The following is a 16,539-nucleotide window of genomic DNA, read 5'->3' as shown; positions in this document are numbered from 1 at the left end:
CTGGTACAATTCCTGCTACAAAAACTTCTAAACTATTGGAGTAAAAATGTTTTCCACATACAACTGCTTCAATTTTTACGAGGCTGATGAAAATTAATATTCAAGCAGTGTGGAAATTCACGTAGACATGCACTCTAAAAACCCAAAACTATTTGTGATGAAAATATGAAATGCAATTAATCTTCATTTGCTGCAAGTTCCATTTAAAAATAGAATGATTCGAGATATGTCTTCACTGAAGCTTTAAAGGCTACAGTGATGTCAGTTAACATATTTCTTTGATTGCAAATGTGACATGATACATCTGCATCAAAAGCAATGGTTATCCCATAATAATTGCAAAATTATTGTGCGTGGATTATTTTATTGCTTTTAAAAGGGGATATTTTTCAAAGTCTTATTACAATTGTGTCATCATGGGTATATCTTCTTGACATTTGTGTTTGTGATTTTTCAGTTACAACTGTTTTTGAATTTATTACTAAATAATTTTAACTCCTTTCAAGCAAATTAGAAATATTAAAAGACTAATTGTTGCAACACTGTACATTACAATGTACACTGCAATCAAGCATTATATTGTATTTAGTATTTTCACCAATCAACTTTGCCTTGCTGCTATAATTAAAAGGCTTTTACAGTAATGATGTAAAAGCTCATTAAGGGAGGGGTATCAAATAAGTTATGGCCATACTTTTTAAATCATTATACTTAGCAATGTGATTTTTTCCCATCAAAACACTGGAATTTTTAAGATATCTCACTTACTTTTTAGAATACAGGATACAAATCCCTACTGCTCTAAAAAATTACTGAAATTTCATTTAATAAAGCTACTTTTGCATCCTAGTGCAAAAGTAGTACTTTTGCATCCTAGTGCAAATGTTTATAGGCTTCATATCCAGAAAAGCAATCTACAGATATGTACTATGAACATAACTATAGAGCGACATAACAGGCATTCATATGTCTTCACAACTGTTGGGTTTTCCTCAGTCTGTGACTATCTTTTACAATGTATATATATTTTATGTGGTAATACTTATGTAGGTTAGTTATCTACTGCTAGAAAATAAATCACTCCCAAATTTGGAGACTTAAATAAGATTTATTATCTCATAGTTTGTATGGTCAGTCACTCATGAGACTGAAGGACACTGGCTACAGTAAGGACATTGGCTACAGTCATCTGAAGGCTTGTGTAAGGTTGAAGAATCCACTTCCAGGATGGCTCAATCATAGGGCTATTGGCAGACCTCAGCTGTTTGTATGATCCTTTCCACTGGGCTTCTTCGGTTTCTCCTCAACATTGCAGCTGACTTTCCCTAAACAGTGACTCTCAACAGAGGGCAACTTTTACCTTCCAGGGGACATTTGACAATGTCTGAGACATTATTGGCTGTCACAACAGAGGTGTACATGGAGGGCTGATGCAACAAGGTGGAGATCAGGGATACTGCTAAACATCCTACAATGTATAGGACAGTCCTTCTCTGGTTCAGAATGTCTGCACTACCCAGGCTGAGAACTTCTCCAGAGCAGCGATCTCAGAGAAAGAGCAGGGTAGGGACCACAGTGTCTTATCACCCAGTTTCAGATGTCACACTCTATCATCTCCACCACATTCCACACACTGGAGAAGTGAGTTGCTACGTACAGCCTTCATTCAAGGGAAAGAGAATTAAGCTCATTAAGGGAGGGGTATCAAATAAGTTATGGCCATACTTTTTAAATCATTATACTTAGCAATGTGATTTTTTCCCATCAAAACACTGGAATTTTTAAGATATCTCACTTACTTTTTAGAATACAGGATACAAATCCCTACTGCTCTAAAAAATTACTGAAATTTCATTTAATAAAGCTACTTTTGCATCCTAGTGAACAGTCTCTGTAGTGTTTTGATGATCTGATCTTCACAAATTCTATTAAACATAAACATATGCAGTCTGACATAGAGAAAAGTAAACTGGCAGTCAAAAGTTCAGTTCTAGGGTCTCCCTGGTGACGCAAGGGGTTAAGCACAGCACTGTGAAGCTATCCACAACCACTGTAGCTGGATAGCCACTATGAAGCTATCCAGCCAGGGAGCTGACCCACATGGCGCAGCAGACCTCTTCTGTCTTGCCCTTCAGCAGTGTATTTCAGTACATCTGTCTGCTCTGCTCCCCACACTGTCTCTGGTGATTCCTCTCACCCACTGCATCTCTGGCCTACACCCCAGCTCTTATATGCATAAATAAATAAATCTTTTGGAAAAAAAAGTTCAATTCTAGCTTTGGTTCTGGCACCTTCGAGCAGGTGATCTTGGCCAAAGTTTCATTGCACGTCTTTCTAAATTAATAAAATAGGCATCAACAGCCCTTCTTATCTTATAATGTTGTTCTGAAGCTCAAATAAGATAATTATGTGAAAGTACTTTATGAACTATAAAAAGCAGGTGGTTTAAAATGTTCCAAGTTGAAATGAACATGTCATTATTATAAAAGAGTTTCATGATTAGCTTCCAGGATGGGGTTTATCACACAGCAAATTCTCAATATATATATTTTTTAAGATTTCTTATTCTCAAATTTAAGGTTGAGTTTATCTCTGAAATAGCAAAATGGGGCAGATTATTAAAATATAATTTAGGGTCTAAATCCTTGATCATTTATTGTCATGCTATGAATAATTAAAATATAGTTTCTACAAGGTAAAATGCACACTGATTCAATAATTATTAAATAGGATTGATGAACTACTATAATCAGCACTATAATGTAGTCAATACTTTAGACAATGAACTAAAAAAAAATTTATTTCTTTATCTGTTTTCCAATTTGGACTGAGAGGGAGAGCAGAAGCTAGAGTTTATTAATCATTTAACCTCATATTTTAGTGCCTGGCACATAATGCAAAATTATTAAATACATATCAAAGCAGATAGTTTCTAATCTCAAGAAACTAAGAAATCTTGCTGGGGAGTCAGAATGAACAGACACACACATAAACAAGTTCCTAAAAGACTTTCACAAATAGACACATTTGCTTTCTGTAATGCATTATGTAGGCACAACCAGTCAGATCAATTTTATTTTATTTTTTTTAAGATTTATTTATTTATTTATACAAGCACTGGGTACAGTCAGAAGCGCGGGAGGGTGAGAGAATTCACCAGAGCCAGAGCGGGGAACAGAACAGGCAGAGTGACGAAGCACACTGCTGAGGGGAGCAGCAGGCGCGGCAGGAGAGGTCTGTCGCACCATGTGGGACCCTCGCAGGCAGCCAGAGATCAAACTGGTGGCTGCAGAGGCTTCAGGCAGCTTTGTAGTCCAGCGCTCAACCGCTGTGCCACCAGGGGAGGCCCTCAGATCAATTTTAAAGCACTTACTTGTACTTTATAACTCAAGAAACTGTAGCAGTTCTCGACTGCCCAGAAAAATGCAAGCTGCCTAATTCTTAATTTCTGGGGGTTGAAGCCAAGCAGCTGGATGTTTAAAAGCTCCACAAGCTATTCTGAAGTACAAACAGAATGAGAACCACAGTTGGTTTTCTTCTACCTCAGTTATTCCTGCTGCCGGGCCAATCTATCGCATATCTATTCTCTTGTGTTTTCTCCTGTCACCTAAATGTATTCCCTTCCACCTTCAAATGTCCCCTCTATCCCTCCTCCAAATACCTTCAAATCCTTCCTCCTTCATAAAAGTATTCTAACTGATATATCATATAATGTCCCCACATCTCTATACATATCAAATACCTTTTTTAAAAATGTATTATTTTATAACTATTTCTTTTATATTGGTGGACTCTTAACATTCATATCCTTCACTACAGTAGGTCTAAAACACATATACACACATCTCTCAATCTTTCAAAATTCTATTCTCTTAATACTTAGAGTTATAGAAATTTTCAGGTAATTGACTCATTCCCTGATTATAATTTTCATGACTACTATCAATCATCAGTGCCAACTGTAAGCTTCCTTCAAATATCAACTCCACATTGTCTAAGGTTGAACCACAAACGTATATAACATGAACCCATTGCTAGGGTAGGTAGAGCTACATCTCTGCGATCATCCTCAAGAAGTATATAGAAATATAATCAAGGGAAAGCATGAAATATTACATTTCAATACTCTTGAAATCCAAAAGGTGGTTCACACTTAAGATTAGGCTAAGAAGTACAAATCTGGACATAAGAATATATGAATGAAGCCACTGTTGAGAATGTAACAGATAATGACTTCAAAAGGAATATGCACAGAAAGTGCAGTGTTTCTATCTTCTTGTAAGTAAGTAGACAGCTCAAGGTATCCTATCCAGTTTTTATTCTGGGCCAATTAATCCAAATATATAGGATTTAACCCTATATATTTGGATTATTTGGAGTCCTTAACCAAGGGTCATTTTGCCCTGTTTTGCATTTGTGGCAAGTCTGCAGGCATTTTTCATTGTCACAACTGGGGTATACTACTAGTACTTAGTGGGGAGGCTATAGGAGTGCTGCTAAACATCCTTCAATATACAAGACATGCCCCCCACAACAACAACAAAAATCCCACCCATAATGTCAGTAGTTTGACTAACCCTAGGTTATACTGTATCTAACAACATAAGTACAGCTTGACACTCATAAAATTGCTTGTTTTCTGGATTCACTATTTCCCCCCTTTTACTCGCGTTAGCATCAACATCGTTTAATTCATTGATACTGCTAACTTCAATGCAGATCATTCAAAACATAAGGCACTTAGTACACTAAACTGGGAATCAAATAATAAAGCAAGTCGAACTTATGATGCCAAGTGAGGAAATCATTGAAAGCATATCAATATAAAATACCAACACAACAATATTTCACTTCAATTTAACATTAGCATCATGAAGGAGACATAATTATACCAAATGAGAAATGTAAGATTTTCACCAACATTCAGTAGCCTGGAGAAGAAATACAAATAGAAACTATTCAAAAATTGAAAATTCAAGAAGGTTCACGCTAACTTAAGCCTTAGATGAAGGATTTGACAGGTGAAAAAAATAATTACGAGGATATTAAGAATAAAGCATTTATTTCTGGAAATGAAGTTATACCTACTACAGGGATGAGAAAATACAAAGAAAAGTTCAATATACACTTTCATAAGCCAAACACTTCAAGCTGTCACAGGACAGACCAAGGGTATGACCAGGAGCACAAGATCTGTAGGCGAGAAGGCTGTCATCCCTTGGTGAAGTATAGGAAATGGTTAATGTTCCAGAGAACTCTTACCCTCACAGTCCCTTTCTTCCACAAAAACAGCCTCCCTGAGCCCTTCACAGATCAAAAGAAGAAGTTCTAATCTCTGTGGGCACATACTGATGTCATTACTTTGTGAGATCTGAATCATCAGATGGAAAGGCATCTCTGATACAGATTTCCAACACATAACTTGGCATGAAGTTTTGCCCTAGATGTAAAAAGTGATCAGGTATCACTAAATTCAAGAGAGACACAGAAGACTCTACAAGAAGATTTTAAGCGAAGCATTAGAAACATAAAGGTAGATTTGAGATAGCAATTTAGACTGAAAGACTGCAGAAAAGAAGAGCTACAGAGGACTTCAAGCACCCTCTGAGGAAACAACATAAATATGTCCCTTCTGGACTAATATTTTCAAAAGCAGGAATCTTTTTGCTTTTTTTAAAAAATATTTATAAATATAATGCCTAATATGGTGCCCAGCACTGGCAATACTGAATTAATGAATTTAAGAAAACAAAGGAAAAATGATATACTTTTTTGGGGAGGAGGGGGCATGGTTACGTGTTTTGTGCTGCCTACACACTGGACTGCAGGCTAGGGAAAGCAGTCAATGCATACTTGTGGGCAGCCTGATAGTGAGGTACACACTCGTATCTTCTTTCATGGCAAAGGCACAGTGACAATACCACCAAGGTCTAAGAGGAGAAGGTTTTGAGGAAATCTGTAACAACATCATGCAAAGTCAACACGAGTGAACATGTTCAGGGTCTCAAGTTACTCAGACAGCAGGTCTAGACAAAATAAACATTTGTTCTATTACCTTTTTGTTATGTTGCCATGGGAATCTGTGTTTAGGAACACTTACTTTCTGCAACTAGATGGTGGAGCAGTAAAAGGGGGATAGCTTTCATGAAAGGAGAGAGAAGTTGTATCTGGAAGAGTAGGGAAAACAGTAAATCCTGTGGACTTGTATAGTCACGTGTAGAATCTTTCAATCTTTAAGATTTATTCAAGTTAACAGAAGTCCTAGGGGTCTCAGAGCCAAAACATTAGTAGGTAACAATAATCCAACATCCACTCCACTAAAATTATTGTACTAGGGAAAGGTAGAGGAATGCAAAGCAGATACAGGGCCAAATAAAACAGAAAAATAAATGAGGTCTTAAATCTTGAAGAAAGATAAAAGTGACTTTTAAAGTATGATCCAATAGTAAGAAAAAACCTAGAAGTCCAAAGAAGTTAGAAAACATTAAACCTGCCAGCAGCCTAATCTTCTTTTGTCAACAGAAGTCTAGAGCTAATCTCTTTGCTCCCTTCCTTTTGGCAACAGAAACCTGAAAAAGTGAAGTAAGTCCATGTTATTTAAAGACCTGGACTGGAGAATCCAGATTTTTTTAAGACCCACCACAAAGCACTGGGGCTAGTACTCTGACCCTTCTGGAATAAGAGCTGTGAGCTTGGGTTAGGGTTCTGTACCAATTCATGTGATTCCCCCATTCTACCTGAAATTACACTTAATATCTCAAATGGGTATTGGAATGAAAAAAAAAAGAAAAAAAAGGTACTACCTTAGAGCAGAGTAATCTGCTAAAAACAGATCGTGTCTCTCCTGTGGTTATAAGCCTCCATGGCTCCGCCCCATCCCCCCCAGAGTAAAAGGCACAGTTCCTATAAAGGCAAATTTAGGCCCTACATAACCCCTGCATATCTGCAGCACCTCCACCCTCTTCTCTTAACTACTATTTGACTTCTGATTCATTCAGCTCTAGCCTTAATGGTCTCCTAGTCATTGCTGGAGAGCCAGGTCTCTGCTTCAGGGCCTTTGCACTAGCTGATCTCAGCCTGGAATGTTCTCTTCTCCCCACCCATACCCAACCAGTGTTCTATTATCACTTCCCTCAGTCTTCACTCACTTGCCACTTTATCACTGAGGTGTACTCTTTCCACTCTGCTGAAAAGTGCTGCATAGCAAACTCAGTATTCGCTCTCCTTTCCTTGCTTCATTTTTCCATGTGACACACTATAAATTTTATTTATTATTTACTTCCATTTCCATTCCCCTCAGAACACAGTTTAAGGACAGAAATTTTTGTCTGTTTTGTTTGTATTTCATCTCCGATACCTACAGAGGGACCCATACATAGTAGGTGCTCAAAGTGTCAGTATAACATACTACACAAAGTCCTGTCCTCAAGGAACTTGGCATGAACTCATGTCCCTCCTCCTTTTGCCACCATAATCCTATATCCTATAATACTCCAAAGGTCAAAAAAATGACACTAAATTCTGTTTTTCCGGGGTCAAAACTTAGGGGGCATCCTAGACTACTCTCTCTTCCAGACCTCTTTCCTCCATTCCCCCAACATTTATCCTGGGAACCAAGTATATCAGAACCCAGGTCCAAAAGTACAAAATTCAAAGGCCACAGTCTTCTTCCCTAGAGTAAATTCTTAAAAAGATGAAATGCTGGAAGACAGATTGATTTTACAAATCTGTAACACAAATGAACTTAAGTTATGGAAGAACTGTGCAAAGACAAACTACCTCTAATAGATGAATGCTTTGTTTACATCTCAGTTTAACTGAGCTTTGTTTGTTCATTTTGTCCTAAAGGAATATGTGCATGACCTCCAAGTATACAATAACCATGAGATGAAATCTCTAGGTTTCAAGTAATGAGGTTTTTGAGCACTACAGTAGTAATATCTCTTTGGTAGGAGCAAATCACTACCCAATTTCACAGTAAAAAGCAAAAATCCAATTATTTCCAAAGGCCTGGAGAGGCAGTTGTTTCTATTTATACCCCATACTTTATCAAACATGTATGTGTAGTCCCAACTTTACAAAACACACATTGAAGACTTTCAAACCAACAAGATTTATAAATTCAGGAGTAAACTATTTGCGCTGCCTAATAATTCTTTGGGGGAAAATAAATCTAGGTAATGAGTTCACATTTGGTTTATGAAATCCAAGGAAGACTTTAATAAGTTGTCCTTGCCCCTCAGATTAGTTAGGCAATGACATTGGTGGGACTGGATTCCCACAGTCACTGCTCTATTGCCAAGTGATGCAGCAACCCCTTTCTTCACAAAAGAGGGGTAGGGGGAGACAGGGGCACAAAAAAGGTGCCACTATACCTCAGCAGCGCACATACACAGGAAAAGACACTTCTAAAGTATTGAACCCCCAGAACTAAATCCAAAGTTGCACCAAAATATGTTGTTTGTTTATTGAATGAGCCCAAATCCTCATGTATACAACTGGGTTAGTAACACTTGCCTTCACAGAGCCAATCAGGACTGAATGATAATGCTTTGAATGAAAGACTTTTACAAACTGTAAAACCCCATAAAAATGTCAGTTAATACTAAAATGACAATGATCTAACTCAGGGAATGCTCCCACCTTTGAATCCTAAGCCCCAGGGGCTCAGCACCATCTCTACTGTTACCCATGAAAGGAAAAGTTAACACCAGATCTTTTCTGAAGCTGAGAAAGAGAAATCAAAAGAAGAGTACTCCTCAGTATCAAGAAATTAAACTGGTAGAATTAAAAAGCCAAGGATTAGGGATACCCTTATTTTAAAATGAGAGCCAACAGAAACATAGGATTCAATAGATATGCCTCTGTAGCCAATTGGACTGAATTCTTTCTTAAAAGTTTTTATATATCAAGAATACAGTATTTGCCATCGTGTTTAAATATTTCTTATTGGTTGGCATTGATGACATGTACCAAATACCTTGCTTTTGGTTACAAAGAAAAGAAATGGGAAGAAGGATCTGCATGGGCCCATTACTACCACTAGAAATGTAAGGGACATGTCCCTCATTGACCAGGAATCAAGAAAGTCATCTTTTGAATGGATCACGAAGATGTGGTATATATACACAATGGACTACTACTCAGTAATCAAAAATGTAAACTCACGCCATTTGCAGCAACTTGGATGGAGTTGAAAGGGATTATACTCAGTGAAGTCAGAAGGAAAAAGAAAAATATCAGATAGTTTCATTTACAGGAGGAATAGAGGGAAATCGAACAAAGCGTCAAAGAAAAAAAGACAAAACTTGCAGGCAAAATATAGATCTGAGACATACAACTGGGAAGTGAGAGGGAGAGGGATCAAAATAGGGGAGGGAAGAGCACAAGGGACTATGGGGATGGTTCATGGATGATGTGGTGGTAGGAGATTTATGGGCACTACACCTAAGGGGAGAAATCTTATACTGTACAAAAATGAACAGTGATATAAGAAAATAAAAAAGTTTCACTAAAAAAAAATCATCTTTGCATACTCAGTGACATATTTTTATTTATTTTTGCCCTGGTTCAATCTAAAAGAGATTTTTTTCTTTTTGGGGGGTGATTTTTTTCTTTTTTGTTGGCCATTAGTGCCAACAAAAAGTAACTTCATTTATTTGTATTATATTTATTTATACACAATCTTTTTCCACAAAATGTTTAGGAAGTTGAATTTGATTTCTTAGTAAATCCTGCCATCCTCTCACTAAAAGCCTTATGTATTTTTTATGCACTGATATTAAATATAGGCTACACAGCACAATACCTAGAACATAGCAAACCATCTATAAAATATTATTATTATTTTTGCATTAGGCTAGAAGCTCTATGAGGAGTGGAATGTCTTGTTCTATCTTAAGAAACCTAGCCCACTATCTGGTCCACAATTGGTACTGAACAAATATTACTGAATAAGTGATTGAATATGGTTTAAGGATAATTCTCAATTCTCACCTACTTTGTGGTTACTAGCACCCTACGCCTCTAATTAACAGCAAAGGTCTTGAAAACCCATGCTCCAAGGAAAGACATTTAAGTTCCTGTTTATATATTTCCTTAAACTTACCACAAAGATTTCCCCCATCTGTTTCAAACCTACAAAAATCAATGCTTTGCAACAACGTGTTCTTGAACAATTTTGCATCATTTCCCCTCAGGGAGGCTGCATAAAGTTCCTTAAAACTGTTAAGACTTAGTTTAGTTCCCTTTATCCCTTAAAAAGGAAAAGGCATATTTGTAAAACCCTATCAATTCTCAAATTTCTAGTCTGATTCTTTGATCTTTGATTCACTTACAGTTAGTTATAAAAGCGGCTGCTACTTGCATTTTTTACTATGTACTTACTGTAAATTAAAATGCAAGGCTTAATGTAAAAAAAAAATTAAGTTGCACTTCAGAGCAATCAACTTTAGAGACTGGCACATATTTCAGTGATGCTGCATTCCTTCAAACACTTTCAGAGATTCTTTTCTGGATCAGATTTCATTGTGATCCAGTTCTACAAGTCACACAAGAAATTCTGTGTCATTACTTTATACTTACAACTCCTAGTTGACCTAAAGCAGGTCACCAACCTGATTACCTAACCTCTTTCACCAGACTTGAGTTCAAATTCCCTAAGAAATTTGGATTCAATTTTATTTTGTTATTACCTAAAATCATACCTGCCCTCAGTGGATTAAAAACAGTGAAAAATAGCACAGGTTTCAAAACAGATTCTAAAAGTTCCCTAAAAATGTTTTCTGCCATAACTGAAAAGTTGCTAAATTAAAGAACAACTTCAAATAACTACTCTGAATGAGAACACATGTACCTGTAAATCTAAATTCTGATACTGCCAATCCAAAATCAGTTACATTTGTTCAATTTTCATATAATTTCACACAATGTCAGGTAATTTCAGTTCATCCACCAAGAGATAACACCTTATCTCTATAGGTTATACCTTAAATCCCTTTAGTTGAACTACTACTGAACACCAACATACTCTGCCTTCAAAACTTAACAGTGGTTGTCTCTGAGAAAAGGAATAATGTAACTGCAGAACAAGAAAGAAAAGACTTTCCACTGATCTCCTTTTACACCTTTTGAATTTTATAAAATGTAACTATTATATATTTTTAAAAACTTGTTTAATAAAATTATAGATACTACTGGAGTCCATAAGCCAGAAAAGCATAGCACTAAAGAAATGTGGAGTTCGTTTTAGTAGCACTTCATTTAAATCTGAATCTCCTGTTCCAGTGCAGAGCTATAAAAATTAACAGTAGGGAAACCTTGCAAGCAGTTTTTTTCAAGCTCAATCAACTCCCTGCAGTTGGGCTATTCTTTCCAATAAAGTTTAAACATCAGCTGGAAACAAAAATTTGATACCACAAAAGTTAATGTGTTGATTTAATAACGAAAAATGAAGGCAAACTAATGAGCTATTAAAGGAACCCAAGTACATATTTGAAAATTCTCTCTCTCTCTCTCTCTCACACACACACACACAAATGCTGCAAATTCTTTCAAATGTAAATTGCCATACTAAAAAAATGTAGAAAAGAAGTCAAATATGGTGCCATCAGCAAGATAACTCACAGAGCTTGAACTAGAAAATGCAATATGATCTGTTACTGGACACTATTGCACAATCTCAATTACCCAGAAGATTCTACCAAACAGGAAATTCATGATGCGACTTTAAGAAATACAGGAATTATATTTAACCATTAACAAGTTCAAAAGACTGGAATTTGTTCCAAAACAAAAAATAATTACATAGCCCCCTTTTCAAATAATGCATATGCACGAACTAGTTTCTAAGCAGGCGCTCTCAATTTACAGTACATCTAAAACATAGTGTACACAATCTGAGAAGTCAGAGAAGTATCTCAGGTCCTGAAATTTTTTGGTAGCAATTTAACACACAGGGTGATTTTAAACTAAAACGTGTCTCTTCCATCCTTTGTTATTATTCCACATCCTTATGAAAACCTCAGGCTATAAATGTAGATAAGTTCCCTGTTAACTCTCTACGGGGCCTTAAAAACACAGTATTCATAAGAATTATCGCAATGTAAAAATAGTTACAATACCTCCCAGCATTGTTAATAACTTTTTGATCTTCAGGGCGTCCAACGAATCTGAATCTCACTTGCTGCAAGTGAGAAAATTGTTTTGTCAAACAATACTTAAATGAGCAGTGTGGTATGTGACTAATCAGTGAGGACGCCAGTTTCTCAAGCTGCAGAATTCTCACAGGCACTGCCACCCCCACCCCTGCGAAAAGGAAATACGCTTTGAACAGGGTCGGAAACACACCATTCAAGTTGGCACAGTCCTCACCAAGATAAAGTCAGTATTTTAAGCTCTGTGGTTTGCTGCTAATTCAAGAGCGAATTCAGAATGAACGCTTCTCAAAATGGAATTTCGACGGAGGTTTGCACACACAAAAAAGGCCGGACAGAACGCCCTCCGTGGTCAATTTGGTTCAGATGACCGCAGTCTCCCATTTGGGCTGTGTGCCCTTCTGCTGCTCCCAGCGGCAACCGGGACTCGTCTGCTGCGAGGGCAGGCTCCCGCGCCCCAGGTAGGCGCAGCTCCGGAGAGGATCCTTCTGCTCGAAGCCAGCAGAGAGCTCCCTAAAGAGCTCCCCCATTCCGTGCCTGGTCCCTGAGCAGCACACCGCCCCCCCCGCCCCAAGCCCTCTCAAGAAGGGAATGTTCAAGGAGCGAGCCAGGGCCGAATTCCAGCACCACCACCTACCACCCATCGTGGACGCGCGTCCTGCACACGTCTGACCTGGGTGTGCAGGTTGAGGGGTGCAAGGGGTACAGGAGTGCAGGGCAGGGGCCGAAGGGGCAGCAATGCCCTCCCCCGAGAAAAATTCCTGGCGCCTGGTGTACTGCTGAGTCGAGGGGGCAGGCCTGGCTGTCGGGCATGAGCGACCACCCAGCCTACCGCGGCCCAGGCCTGGTGACACTCACCACACGGAGCCATAGGCGCCGGAGCCCACCGGGGACAGGTTCTGGTAACGCTCGGGCACCTCCCAGATGGTCTTGTTCAGTTCCTGCCGGTAGAACGTGGGCCTCTCCTGAGACATCTTCCAGCGGCGGCCGCGGAGCGAGGAGGTGGCCCCGCGGGGCTGTGCCTGCGCCCGCACCCGCTCCCCGGCCTCTTCGCCTGCCCAGCCGGGCGGGGACCCCGCGCTGGCTGCGGGCGCAGGTGCGGGTGCCGCGACCCCGCCGACTCCCGCGCGCGCGGCCCCTGTCAGTGCAGCGACTGATCGCGCCTCAGCTACCGGGGCGAGCCCGAGCTAAGGGCTGGGGCGCGCTCCGGGGCTCGAGGCTGCGCCCACCGCGCTCCCCCTGCACCCTCCCCGACCAGGCCGCCTCCGGGCTCTGGGGCCGGACCGTGACTCCGACTGCAGCCCACTAAGGCTCCAGTAGTCGCGGTTCCAGAGCCAGCGAACAGGAGCCTCCCGCGTAGTCTCGCGAGAACAGCTCCCGGGACTCTCCGTGAGTCGAGATTTTACCCAATATGGAACATGCCCGCGGGAGGGGGCTCCTGAAGGAAGGGGGACGAGAAGAGCAGTTCTCGCGAGAAGAGAGAACAGCTGGCGACCAGAGGCAGGAACTCCCCGGGTCTGATCTGCGCCGAGCGGAGGTGGCGGGGGAAGATGAGCGGGCAGCGCACGTCGCGTGCGCCTCGCAGTGGTCGGCGGGGCAAATGCCTGGCTGCACGGCGAGAAGCGACAGGGACAAATAGGGTGTCAGGAAAAGAGCCAGGAGATCTTTGAACTGCGGGTCGTCACCAGCAGCCGAGCAGCTGCTCAGCGGACCCCTAATTTCCAAAGAATGCTTGCATAAAAAAGGGGAAGGTTCCTGCCAGAAAGTCGTTGCATTCCCATCTGCTCAAAAACATATGGCTTATTCTTCGGAATTCTGTCCCAAAAGCAAATATTAGCCCTGCAGTAAGACTGAGGTTTTCACTCAGACTCTCCTCGTAGTTCTCAAATTTTCTGTGCAGGAGCAGCACCCTGGGAGTTTAAAAATGCAAGTACCCAGAACCCAAGGAAGGTCTAATAGGATAGGTTCGTGATGAGCGCGCACGCGTGCACACACACTCACACACACACACACAGAGTGCACTTTAAAAATACATCCAAATAGTTTGATCCAGATGCAGAAACTGAATCTTCCTTAGGGAAGCATTATTATTATTATTTTGTTTTTTATGTATTTTTATTTATATCTTTTATTTACATCATTGGGTATTCCCGGTAAAGTTTCCACCACCAGATCACCTGTGAACCATCACCATAGTCCCTTGTGCTCTTCTCTCCCCTGTTTTGCTCCCTTTTCCTCCCCATCCCTCACAGAATGTCTCTTAGTTATGATTGTCTGCTAGTTTTGTTTTATTATTATTGTTGTTATTGTTTTTTTTCCTGATCCTTTATTTGGTTCCCCTATATTCCTCCTAAAAGTGAAGCCATTAGATATTTTTCTTTTTCCTTCTGGCTTATTTCACTGAGCATGATCCCTTCAAGCTCTGTCCATGTTGCTGTCAACAGCATTAGTTTATCTTTTTTGATTGCTAAGTAATATTCCATTGTGTATATGTACCACCTCTTCTTGATCCAGTCATCTATTTTTGAGCATTTGGGTTGTTTCCATATCTTACCTACTGTGAATAGTGCTGCAATAAACATAGACACTGTTAAAAGAAATAGAAGAAGACACAAAGAAATGGAAAGACATCCCTTGCTCATGGATTGGAAGAATTAACATTATCAAAATTGCCACCCTACTGAAAGCAATTTACAGATTCAATGCTACACTGATAAAATTTCAAAGACATTCTTCAAAGAAATAGGACAAGTAATGATGAAATTCATATGAAATCACAAGAAAACCTCGAATAGACAAAGCTCTCCTGACTAAAAAAAAAAAAAAAAAAAAAAAAAAGAGTATGGAGGTATCCCTGATTTCAACCTATACTACAAAGCCATAATAATTAAAATAGTATGCTACTGGAACAAAAACAGACACACACAGAGACCAATGGAATTAAATAGAAAATTTCAGAAATAAACCCACATATATATGGACAACTAATCTTTGACAAAGGAGCAAAGAATATGCACTAGAACAAGGACAGTTTGTTGATTAAATGGTGCTGGGAAAACTGGACTACCACATGCAAAAGAATGATAAGTAACTGATCGCAAAAATCTACAAAGAGCTCACAAGACTCAACAAAAACAAAGTAACCAATCCAGTCAAAAAATGGGCAGAAGAGCTGAAAAGGCACTTCTCCAAAGAGGAAATGCAAACGACCAACAGGCACATGAAAAAAATGTTCAACATCCCTTATAATCAGGGAAATGCAAATCAAAACCACAATGAGATACCACCTTACACCAGTGAGAATGGCACACATTAAAAAGGCAGGCAACAACAAATGTTGGCGAGGATGAGGTGAAAAAGGAACTCTCCTACACTGCTGGTGGGAATACAAACTAGTCCAACCACTATGGAAAGCTATGTGGCGTTTCCTCAAACATGTAAAAATGGAGCTTCCATATGACCCAGCAATTCCACTCCTAGGAATCTACCCAAAGGTTACATTAATTCAAAAAGGGAAGCAATTTTAAAACCATTATTCTGAAGGTCTGTAACTGACTTCTGTGGGGAAGAGCTTCCAGTGAAGATTTCAAGCTTTTAATTTTTGCCTCTCAGAGTAAGAACAGAGCATATTCTCACTAGGTAAGTCAATTCATCTTTCAATTTATACTCTTAGTTACTTCTCTTAGAAATAACTAGGTCCAGGGCCTCCCTGGTGGTGCAAGGGATTAAACATTGCACTAATGAAGCAATATGCAGCCTCTGCAACACAATTTTGATCCCCGGCCAGGGAGCAACCCCCATGGTGCAGCAGACCTCTCCTGACTCACCCACTGCTCCCCTCAGCAGTGCATTTCAGTCAGTCTGCCTGTTCTGTTCCCCACGCTGTCTCTGGTGAATCCTATCACCCCACGTATCTCTGGCCTGGATCCCAGCTCTTGTATGCATAAATAAATAATTTTTTTTAAAAAAGAAATTACTAGGTCCAAGCCAGGACAAGTCTCATCACGTCCCATGATTATTCTGTTTTGTGCAGTACATCCATTGGAGTGCTCAAACTGTGTGTCTTGTCCCAGCATCTACAGTGTCGAACAGATTATGAATAATTACTATGATCTTTATTTAGGAGGAGGGGTAGGATTCTCAGCTCTCTTCAAGGGGGAAAAAAAAAGTCAAACCTAAGGTCATAGGTGATTTGTGGAATGCTTTATTTTGGATTCAGTGTGACTTAGCCTGAATTCTCTTGCCTACTAAGACATGCTGCTTGAAAATGTTGCAACCTGCAAGTTAGGGAGTTTTCTAAGAAGTAATAGAGGTTGAAGGAAGAAGTGAGAGCAAAAATGTAACTTTGAAGAAATGAGGGGTGGAATGAGTGGATGAATACAGC

At 39.7% G+C, this 16,539-nt stretch overlaps 1 protein-coding gene across 2 annotated transcripts in view; it reads right to left on the bottom strand.

The window, feature by feature from the left end:
- Positions 1 to 13,503, bottom strand: part of MAPK14 (mitogen-activated protein kinase 14) — a 76,748-nt gene extending 63,245 nt beyond the window's left edge. The window contains exon 1 of one of the 2 annotated variants that reach the window (XM_037519590.2): positions 13,014 to 13,503. In XM_037519590.2, the coding sequence (XP_037375487.1) occupies positions 13,014 to 13,129 (116 nt within the window). In that variant the 5' untranslated portion in view covers positions 13,130 to 13,503. The remainder of the gene's footprint in view (positions 1 to 13,013) is intronic. The other variant, XM_037519591.2, reaches the window with a different exon arrangement.
- Between the last annotated feature and the right edge of the window lie 3,036 nt (positions 13,504 to 16,539).

The sequence above is a fragment of the Talpa occidentalis genome, unplaced genomic scaffold (assembly GCF_014898055.3).
Source record: "Talpa occidentalis isolate TD23 unplaced genomic scaffold, MPIMG_talOcc4v2.1 talOcc4.2, whole genome shotgun sequence".
NCBI lineage: Eukaryota > Metazoa > Chordata > Mammalia > Eulipotyphla > Talpidae > Talpa > Talpa occidentalis.
The sequence above is the reverse complement of the archived record's forward strand: the minus strand, read 5'-3'. Positions and strand labels throughout refer to the sequence as shown.